The sequence below is a fragment of the Sceloporus undulatus genome, chromosome 2 (assembly GCF_019175285.1).
Source record: "Sceloporus undulatus isolate JIND9_A2432 ecotype Alabama chromosome 2, SceUnd_v1.1, whole genome shotgun sequence".
In the NCBI taxonomy this organism is placed as follows: domain Eukaryota; kingdom Metazoa; phylum Chordata; class Lepidosauria; order Squamata; family Phrynosomatidae; genus Sceloporus; species Sceloporus undulatus.
Window position 1 is genome coordinate 319,891,823 of NC_056523.1, and position 10,991 is coordinate 319,902,813.

General features: G+C 41.6%; 1 protein-coding gene and 3 non-coding genes across 4 annotated transcripts; all 4 read left to right on the forward strand.

The window, feature by feature from the left end:
* The first annotated feature begins 827 nt into the window (after positions 1-827).
* LOC121923374 (60S ribosomal protein L17) lies at positions 828-6,960 on the forward strand. The gene is made up of 7 exons (XM_042453731.1): positions 828-901; positions 1,896-1,948; positions 2,043-2,083; positions 4,191-4,325; positions 5,088-5,186; positions 6,004-6,195; positions 6,873-6,960. The coding sequence occupies exons 2-7, from the start codon at positions 1,909-1,911 to the stop codon at positions 6,918-6,920; spliced, it is 555 nt and encodes a 184-aa protein (XP_042309665.1). The 5' UTR covers positions 828-901; positions 1,896-1,908; the 3' UTR covers positions 6,921-6,960.
* Positions 3,836-3,903, forward strand: LOC121924550. The gene has a single exon (XR_006102655.1). It is a non-coding gene; the product is annotated as a small nucleolar RNA SNORD58 (small nucleolar RNA).
* On the forward strand, positions 4,951-5,017 carry LOC121924549. Its single transcript, XR_006102654.1, has one exon. It is a non-coding gene; the product is annotated as a small nucleolar RNA SNORD58 (small nucleolar RNA).
* Positions 5,634-5,699, forward strand: LOC121924548. Its single transcript, XR_006102653.1, has one exon. It is a non-coding gene; the product is annotated as a small nucleolar RNA SNORD58 (small nucleolar RNA).
* Positions 6,961-10,991: the final 4,031 nt, after the last annotated feature.

Sequence of the window (10,991 nt, forward strand, 5' to 3'; positions counted from 1 at the left end):
ATAATGACAATTGTCATACTGACATAATGACAAAGCAGTAATTTATAAACTGCCATGACTTTGATGCTTAGTAGGAGAAATTACAATTACAAAATAAAAGGTCATCATTTAGTCCAAAACACACTGCAGAAATAACCCACTTTGAAACCACTTTAACTGCCCTGGCTCAATGCTAGGGAATTCTGGGAACTGTAGTTTTGTGAGAGATTTAGCCTTCTATGTCAGAAGCTCTGTGCTACCAGAAACTGCAGGATTCCCTAGCTCTGAGCCAGGGCTGTTAAAGCAGTCTCAAACTGGGTTCTTATTTCTGCAGTGTGTTTTGGACCATTATGTCTGGCGGGTGCATCTACACTGTAGGAATAATGCAGTTTGACACCACTTTTAGCTCTTTCGTGTGGAATCCTGGGATTTGTAGTTCTGCCAAAGAATGCTGGTGCCTCACAAAGGCTGCATCCACAGTGCAGAAATAACCCAGTCTGACACCACACATTTTAGGTGCCATGGCTATGGAATCCTGGGATCTGTAGGTTTTGGGATGCACTTAGCCTTCTCTGTCAGAGATCTCTGCTGCACAACAAACTACAGATCCCAGGCTTCCATAGGATGGAGCCAGGGCAGTTAAAACGGTGCCAGACTACCTTATTTCTGCTGTGCGGATGCAGCCAAAGCTACAAATCCCAGGCAGTTTGAGCCACAGGAAAAGAACCTCGTGCGCGGTCCCTTAGCGCACCTTCCCCGTTTTGTCCTCGGTGATGTAATTTTACCCCGACCCCTTACTACAGTGCTTCCAAAATCACGCTAAACTGGGACGTTTTATTTTCTCGCGAGACTAGAAAGCTAGCGACTTCCTGCTGGCGGCTTCCGGCTTTCCTTTTTCTCGGCGGTAGCGGCTCGTCCTGAGGTGAGTGCGAGGGCTCTGCGGCAGGCCTTAGTTAGCATCCGCCGCCTGGGGCCGCCATCCTGCTATGGAGCCCCCGGGGACGGTTCCGTATGAAGAAAGGGGGCTTCGAGCCACTCAATGGCGGCGGTATTTCTGTATTTTGCGGCGGGGACAGGGAGAACAGGACCTGCGGCCGTAATCGAGGGGGGTCTGGGAACCCGGATGTAGAAGGCCTCGCCATAGGGGTACATGCGGGTATAGAAGGGAGCCAAAGAGGGAACCTCATGGCGGTGCTTTACGGCAAAGTTGGGAGGGATTTTGCCGCAGATTCAACCAAGTGAGTGGCAGCTGGAGTCGCTCCCTCCCTATACTATTTATTGTGTGCCTTTAAGTCAGTGGCCCCTAAACTGTGCCCTTTTAAGAGATTTAGGACTTCAGCTCCCAGAATCCCAGGCTATTGGCCAACATGGCTGAGGCTTCTGGGAACTGAAGTCCAAGATCCCTAAAAAGGGCACAGTTTGGGGGCCACAGCTTTAAGTCATTTTTCGACTTGGGGTGAATCTGCCGTGGGTTCGCCCTAAATAAATTATCTATTAATAATTAATAAATTATTTATTAATTTATTTTCATGGTAAGATTTGTTCAGAGTGGATTCTGCTACTCTGAACCCTCTTATGTCTCTAGTTCATTGCCTGATTGTTGGTGCTGAGATTGATCTTGTTTTAATGTAGGGTTTTAAATTGTTAAGGGTTTAATTGATGTTTTAAGGGGAGGGGGGGTTGGGGATTTGGGATTGTATGTAAGTTTTAACTTGTAAGCCGCCTCGATTGTCATTGACAGAGGTGGGATATAAATAAAAGTTTTAATTTATTATTATTATTATTAATGGTATTTATATCCCGCCCTTCAGCCCTAACACTAGGATTTCTGAACAACATTTTCTCATAATCATGAGAAGAACACAGCTAACATTGTTACAACTCTTGAAATATTTATCTTTCTGCGTTGTTTCTAGGTAAGCCTTGAAAATGGTCCGCTACTCGCTTGATCCAGAGAATCCCACAAAGTGTAAGTAGCTTTCCCATTTGCACTCTTGAGAGACTAGTCATGAGCAAGCATGTAAGCCCTTTGTTAATGTATTTATTCATCTGTTTTTCCATAGCATGCAAATCAAGGGGTTCCAACCTTCGTGTCCATTTCAAGGTACGTACGTGAAATCCAGCTTTGATTCCCTCACCACAAAAGTAATAGGTTTGGAGCAGGACATAACTTTTAATTGGAGTAGTGTATTTAGCAGGGGACAGACAAATCAGTGGGGGGATAAATCTTGTCAGTAACCCCACTGTTACATTACTATTGTGTGTTGGTTTTATTTACTTAATTCATATCCTACCTTTCCCCCACTACCGGATCCAGTTAAAACATTGATTTAAAGCAAGCGCATTTAACGTATGTTATATATTAAGGATGCAGTGAGCCCTCCACATTTGGTGGGGTTAGGAACACAGGATCCCCGTGAAAGTGGGAAAACAGCAAATAAAAAGCCACAATTTTTTAACCTGCAAAAACACCTCTCCAGCAATCTCCAGGTCCTCCAGAGCAGTTCTGTGGTCAAGATTTGCCAGAGGTTGACCATGAAATTACTCTGGAGCACCTACAAATGCCTAGAGAAGTGTTCTCTCTAGGTCATCCAGCATGGCTTTTGGCAGAGGTTGGCCTTAGATTCCCAGTAGAGGACCTAGAGATTTCTAGAGAGAACATGTTAATAAAAATCTGTGAATAATCAAATGCAAAAATCAGCACCACAAATGTGGAGGGCCAACTGTAGTTTACACACATTCAATCTTGTTTCTCCCCAACCAATTAAGAGGCTGAAGACTAGTTTAAATAAAAGGTCTTTGCCACAGCAGTGGGACCTCTTTTGGTGATCATTAGTCCTATACCAAGATATAACAACAGCCTGGACCTAAGTCATATAGGGCTTTATAGGTCATTAGCAGCACTTGGAAACATGGCTGGAAATAGGGTGGTAGTCAGTTGAAGCTGTTTCAGCAAGGGAGTTATATGCGCCCTTGAACCAGCTCCAGTCAGCCGTCTAGCTGTAGCATCTTGGAGCTGCTAAAGATCCACCATGGACAAGCCCCAACATCTCTCTCAAAATGAGAGTTGCAAGGAGAGTTAGAGATTGCCCTCATGGTTGTTCGGTATTGACTAACCTCATTGGCTCTTTGTTTAGGAGGAGGGCTGGGAGTTGTCTGACGCATTACTGAAATTCTTAGGCCAGACTAGCATGATCTCTGCTACTCTTTGCTACTTCAGAGTTGGAAAAGCTGAGATGGATGACTTTCCCTGGCCACTTTATGCCCAAGGTGGCTGAAGTTGCAGTTCTTCTCTCCAAGGGTGCAGGAACTGAACATTGACAGTAGGGGAGTGGGAAGGCAGGATCTAATGGCCAAATATTTTTTTGTCTTGTCTGACTTACTGTCACAACTAGTGGCTTGATTTATTCAAGGCATCCCACCAGTTAGATTTGATGATGGTTAGGAAGAATCTGGAAGAGTATCTTGTTAACTGTGGGATCTGGATGCTTAAATGTGTCTTAGGCTTGTATTATGAATTGATATAGCTTTCCTTTATTTTTTGTTGTGGGAGTACACATTTATTCCCTTTCAGCTTCTTCCAGCTCTTAAGATTTTATGGTTCTGTGTTTCCTGTTCCTGTATATCGTGTACTAAGCCATGTTTTGTTTTGTGTTTGTAAAATAATAAGTATGTTGAGGAGTACTGGAGGGAAAAAACCTAAAAAATAATCACCACAGTGTCACAACAAATACTTAGGTTTGAATGTTTGTATAATTCAGTCCATATAGCTTGTTAAGGGTAATTGTTTAACAATTAGTATGAACTTTTTGGTATCAGTGAGGGAGGAATTCATTGTCAGGGGACTGTTTTGTAACTGCATTGATGACCAACTTAGGACACCTTTGGATTCCTCATGAAAACACCTAAGTGATTCTGAGCGGTTACTTCACACTAGGACAACTAGGCAGTTTCTTGAGGTTTTTTTATATACAGTTGTCCCTCCATTTTCATGGACTTTGGGTCTGTGGTCTTGGTCATTTGTGGACCGGCAAGTAGGTTTGGTTAAAATGGCATGTGCGCCCATGGTACACTCAACCATTCAAGTCATTAGGGCTTGAATATTTGAGAATTTCCATTTTTGTGAGGTGCGGGGTCCGGAACTGTATTTCATTTTAGCCTTTGCTTGGGGGGAAAAACAATTCTGCAATATCCTTTCTCTCTCCCTTTAGAATACACGTGAGACTGCCCAGGCGATCAAGGGTATGCACATCCGGAAAGCTACCAAATACTTGAAGGATGTGACTCTGAAGAAGCAGTGTGTTCCCTTCCGTCGTTACAATGGTGGGGTTGGCAGATGTGCCCAGGTATGGGTTTGGATTTACTGGATTTGCTTGCTGGCTCTTCTCTTGTGGTAAAATGCTGACAGTCAGTCACTGCAGTGTGAAGCAAATTTCTCAAAGGGTTTTATTTTTATCCATTCCTGATAAGAATTTGAATTGGGAATGAATAACTTAACAGATGAACTGAGGAAGCTGATGGTTATTGATCATTGGCTGAGATCCTACATCAAGGAAATGGAGTGCCTTTACAGTTACAGTTATGTGATGAATGTGAATTAGTGGGTTGCAGGACTACATGTATGTGACTGGAGACAAGAAGTATATCAGTTATTCTGTGCATATGGATAAAGCAACAACAAAGCTTGAGGCTAAAGTATTTGGATTACATTATGTACACCCTCCAATATGTGAATCTAATATTAACAAGGCTTAATTTAGCAGCTGAGTTTTTATTTTTACTGATTGGAATTATGATAATCATTATGTTGGTGATAGTTTGTTCATACTGTACTGGAAACTTCAAGGGAAATAGGAATGTACTGCTTTGCCTACACTGAATCTTTTATTCCTATTTGCTGTAAGGAATGACATGTAAAATATGACTGTATTCCTTTCCATATCTCTCCTTTTACCATGTGCAAGCTTATGGTTGCTGTGATGACTTTCTTAGGACACCTTTGGATTAACCATGAAAAGAGAGTTTAGTTCTGAGCAGCCTGTAAAATCAATAAGCGTATGGGCACTGTTGTCTACAAGACAACTCACACTAAACTCCTTATCTTACAGGCCAAGCAGTGGGGCTGGACACAGGGGCGCTGGCCCAAAAAGAGTGCAGAGTTCCTCTTGCACATGCTCAAAAATGCTGAGAGCAATGCTGAGCTCAAGGTAAAATGAAATGCATGTTGGCATACTTGAAAAGATTTTATAGTTCACATCTAGTTGCAACACGTACCATACTGTTTATGATTAGTTCTGTGATTCCTCTGAAACACTGGCAAAAAATAATAGGGGTCAGAAAGAATAGTGTTACTTGAGATTATTCTTAGTCAAAATTGCTGGGGGTTGAACTGGGGGCCTTTTGCTCACAGGACTTGTTCTGCACTGCCAAGCTATGGGTCTTCCCTGAATTTTTGCTAACATGGGATGTATGAAATAAAAATGAATGTTTCAGTCATGCACTGAAACTATGTTGAATAGGCAAGAAATAAAGGCAGACATTTGACTCATTGAGATGGCTGTTGGGGAGATGAAACAGTATGAAAGCTTGGCTTAATGGAAGAAGAGGGAAAATTGGGTTCTTTGGTAAAATATATAACTTTTAATGGTCTTCAGTGGCAATGATGACTATCTTAGGACACCTTTGGAATAACCATGAAACAAATTCAAATTCTGAGCCACTATTCAACTGTTCAAATTTCTAGTTGAGATTGATTTTTGTGTATTTAAGTGTATTCTTTTTGTGTGTGTGTATTTAATATTGTGAATAGTTTTATTCCATTTTAATATTCACTTTCATGTTTTAGCTGCATTCTTGTTTTAAATTATAGACCACCTTGAGTCCCAGATGGTTGAGACAGGATGGTGATGATTTTAATCATCATCATCAGAGGTGCTTATATGGTTTATTCTGAACTAGATAAAGCTACAGTACTTTACTGCTGGGATTGTAATGAGAGTTCTTTAAAAAAATGTTTCTCCTTAGGGTCTGGATGTAGATTCTCTGGTAATTGAACACATTCAGGTCAACAAAGCCCCCAAAATGCGCAGGCGAACATACAGGGCTCATGGCCGCATCAATCCCTATATGAGTTCTCCCTGCCACATTGAGATGATTCTGACAGAAAAAGAACAGATTGTTCCTAAGCCAGAAGAGGAAGTTGCTCAGAAGAAGAAGGTATGACACTAGTTGGCAAATCTGCCTAAGGAGTGTGTATTGGGCTGTAAAGGACAAAGCAACATCTTCACATGACTAAAACTTTATTACATTTTTCCCAGAGTAATAAAGAAAAATAAATTTAATGAAACTATTGGATCCTATGCAAAGTGTGAAAATGTATTTTAATACATACATACAGTGGACCCTTGTTATACCCTGGGTTTGGTTCTAAGATCCCCCGTGAGTAACAAAATCCATGGATGATCAAGTCCATTAAATATAATGGCATAGCAAAATGGTGTCCCTTATAAATGGAAAAATCAAGGTTTGATATTTGAAATTTATACCTTTTTGAACATTTTCAAACCGTGGATGCTTGAATCCGTGTATAAAAAATCAGTGTATAAGAAGGGCCAACTGTACTTCCTAAAATGTAACATAACTTTACTGTGGGGAATGCTAGTGTGATTTGCCCTTGCCCCCTCCCCCACTGAAGCCTAAATACTGCTGTTAATCCCACCTAAAATAGACCTATTAAATCAGTTGGATTTGCCTACAATTTGACTTACCATTTAGTGATTGATTCAGTGGGTCTATTGTTATGTTGTAAATATGACTGCTCTTTCCATAATCTATAAATGTATGTTATTTATGGTGAATGGACACTGATGAGTTCTTCATTTCCCCCCCTCCAGATATCTCAAAAGAAACTGAAGAAGCAGAAACTGATGGCTCGGGAATAAATACTCAGTTAACAAATAAAAATAAAATTTGAGAACTGCACAGCTTTCCTTTATTTATTTTAAAGAGTGAGGTTATGGAATAACCGTTGCATTTTCCCATCTGGTACTGCCTATTTGTAGATTTTTAAAAAGGTATTCTAAACATCTACAATAGTCTTTTAAATGCCGCTCAGTCTTTCAGCGGTTAGTGTTTTCTGCTTGTGTTGGCAATACTGCATTTCCACCTGGATCTCCAAGTCATTGTAAATTTGATTGGGTTATAAAACAGTTTGTCTGATTTTTGAGTGTGGATGTATAATAAGGATGTGGTCCAGTCAAATGTCAGTTGACCACCTGTTGTGGCAGCTGGCTTGAAAGGTCAAATACTGTACTGACAAATGATCTTTCAAGTCAGGAATGCTACAATGGTTTTCCAGATGTAATAGAAAGGTTTCTTGTCCTTAGTATGCGCAGTATGAGAGCAAGGCCTTGTCCCATGTGAAGGATGGAGATTAGAAAGTTCTATAAGTGGCATACCATAAATTGCTGTTGAATCCAAAATCATGCCTTGGTGTTCTTGTTAGTGGACAAAATATGGTTTCAATAAATGGTAGTTCACCACATTCAGATATAATGGCAAACTAGCTGTGCAGGAGAAGAGGAAGACGGAATGGATAAGCTTGAGGCTTACACCTGCTTGACATTATTATTATTAAATAAATAAATAAATAAAAGTTTTATTTTTATACCGCCCTTCCAAAGATCAGGGCGGTTAACAGCATAATAAAAACACAATATGACATATACATTGAAATTAAAAACAGCATAAAACCCCCTTAGCCAATCCTCTTTGCCACCATTATTATTATTATTATTATTATTATTATGCTTTATTTATATGGTGCTGTAGATTTACACAGCGCTGTACACACATCAGTAACAGATAAAAAAATAAACCTTGCCCGTGGCATACATTCTACAAAATAATAACATAATACATATAAAATAATAAATAATACAGGAAAGGTTTCAATAAAATAAGGCAACAAATTAAAAACATCAAATAGCAATCACGCAATTTCTGGGCACACTTCCCTGAACAGGATGGTCTTCAACTCGGTTTTGAAGCTGGTCAAAGAAGTGATGAGGCTGCTGCTCTTGGAGGAAGGAGGTTCCAGGAATGAGGGGCAGCAAGTGAAAAGGGTTTTCATAAAAAGGTTATGCCAGATCTGATTGGTCAATTAGCCATCTTTTGTTACAAATGAAATGGTAAACCTTAAAATAATGAAACTCTAGTTGTATGTACACTTACCTGGGACTAAATCCAAGCAGTCTCACTGGAACTTTGAAGCAGTTTTGTACATCACTCTATCAGCTTAAATTAGTTACATGTCAAGGTTTATCACAGAGCAGGACACAAGTGTATATTGGGTTATTGGGTTATAAGGATTTGTAATTTGAATGGACATCCTCATATACCAATGGCATATATGTGTCTGCCTGGTTTCCACTCCACCAAATGCATTTGAGGAAGCAGATTGAAGTCTACCAAAGCTCATGCTGCCAAATTCTTTCTTTCAGTTAGTCTCAAAGGTGCTACAAGATCACTACTTTGTTAGCTGCCTTTGCGGTGGCTCTAACCCATGGCAACCCTGTGGATGAGACATCGCCAAGAATCCCTGTCCTCCATTGCTTTGCCCAGATCCTGCAAGCCCTTGCCCATAAACCCCCTGATTGAGTCTATCCATCTGGTTTGTGGTCTTTCTCTCTCGTCTACCCTCTACCTTTCCTAGTACAGTGGTACCTCGGGATACGAAATACCCAGGTTACGAAATTTCCGGGATACGAAAAAATCCCATAGGAAATAATTGTTCCGGGTTACGAATGTTTTTTCGGGTTACGAAAAAATTTTTGGTGCTTTTCGGCGCTATTTCACACGGAATCGCGGCTTTTCCCCATTAGCGCCTATGGGTTTTCGGCTTGCGAAGGCTTTTCGGGTTACGAAAGCGGCCGCGGAACGAATTAATTTCGTAACCCGAGGAAGCACTGTATTATTGCTTTTCTAGTGATCCATGCCTTCTCATTAGGTGGCCAAAGTATGTGCGTCTCAACTTGATCGTCTTTGCTTCCAAGGAGAGCCTTCGTCTGATCTGTTCCAAGAACCCATCTGTTTGTCTTCTTGGCTGTCCATGGGATCCTAAGTACTCTTCTCCAACACATTTCAAATAAGTTCTCTTTCTGTCCGCTTCCTTTACTATCAGCTCTTGCATCTGTACATTGTAATTGGGAATGCAGTGGCCTGGACGATTTTGACTTTCGTGCTCAGTTGTATGTCTTTGCTCTTCAGTAGCTTTTCCGGTTCTTTCATAGCTGCTCTTCCCATTCCTAATATTCTAATTTCTTGAATGCGGTCTCCATTCTGGTCAATCTTTCATCCTAGAGATGGGAATTCTTTAACTATTTCACTTTCCTTGTTGTCTAGTTTGAATTTATGTATTTCTTCTGTGGTCATTATTTTTGTTTTCTGTATGTTCAGCATCAGACCTGCCTTTGCACTTTCATCTTTGACCTTCCTTATGAACTGTTCCAAATCCTGAATGTCTTCTGCTAATATGGTGTCATCTGCATATCTTAGCTTGTTAATATTGCTTCCTCCTATCTTCACTCCTCCTTTTTCTGACTCTAATTCTGCTTTTCTTATGATGTATATAAGTTAAACAAGCAGGGAGATAGGATGCAGCCTTCAGTGTCCAGCTCTCACATCCAACTGGGAACACAATGGCCTGGATGGCTCTAACTTGGGTGCTCAGTCAGTTGTATGTCTTTGCTATTCAGTATCCTTTCCCAGTTCCTTTGTAGCTGCCCTTCCCATTCCTAGTCTTCTTAGTGTTGCCAATTTTGTGACTTTCACACAAAAACGGTGACTTTTCAGAGGTTTTCGTGTGATTTTGGTGCCTGGCTCTATTTCAGTGCATTTTGGGTGACTTTTGCCTAGTTCAGCTCCAGCCTGAAAGGGAGGCTGGCTGCAGAGCAACCAACCCTTTGGAGTGTAACAGTTTTCAGCCTATCAGAGAGAGGACTGGAGAAAAAGCTCTCTCTCCATGACTCCCTCTGAGAGCGAGGCTACAGAGCAAGAGCAAACCAACCCTGTTTGGAGGAATCACACCAACAGTTTTCAGCCAATCAGAGAGAGGACAGGCATTCTCAGGCTCTCTCTCCAGGGCAAAGCAAAGTGGCGGGAGGGGAGACAAGGAGGCAGGCAACCAGGCACAAAGTGTTGCCCAGGAGGAGTGAGGGATCTTGGCTGGCTTCCCAATTGCCTTGGATTTCCAAGTAAGACATAAGTTTTAAGGCACACAAAGGCAATAGTTGATAATGGTATCATGGCTTCATGGCTTGATGTTGTGGACTTCTGTGTGGAGGTTGTGGACTTCTAAGGCACTTAGAGTGACATTTGAATTTCTGAATTCCTGAGCTTGGGCAGAGTGCCCCAAGCCTACCTCTCAGGGTCGTTGTTGTACTTTGAGATCCATTTGGATTGACGGGAGGAGAATCTAGTGGAGGGGGAAAGTAGAAGAATAGAGGAGACGGGAGGAGAAAAAGAGGTGGAAAGGTGCTTCTGAGCATGGGCAGAGCACCTGGGTAGAATCATGGATGTTTATCTCCATCTTCCCTCCCTTTCATGGGCTGCCCTACTAGTTGTGTGATGTGAATGTGATGATGTCCCTGAGAGTGTGTTAGTGATTAAATATGCCTCTGAGCATGGGCAGAGCACCTGGTAAGTTGGCATCCCTGCCCTGTCTTCCAAGAATTTTGTTTTGTGGATCTCTTTTTCGTTCTCTTTTCCATTGCCATCCATACTGCAGAAATAACCCAGTTTGGCACTGCTTCTAACTGCAAGGCTCCCTGCGATGATGGGATTCTGGCCACAACAAACCACCAAGCCCAGAATTTCATGCATGGAGCCCTGGCTGGCCCTGGCTGCGGGTTAAAAAGCAGAGTCTCAACATGTCACAACAAACTACAATTCCGGATTCCCTGGTTTGAGAGGAATTGCTTCCAGATCCCGCCCCAGAGAATGGTCTACAGCAT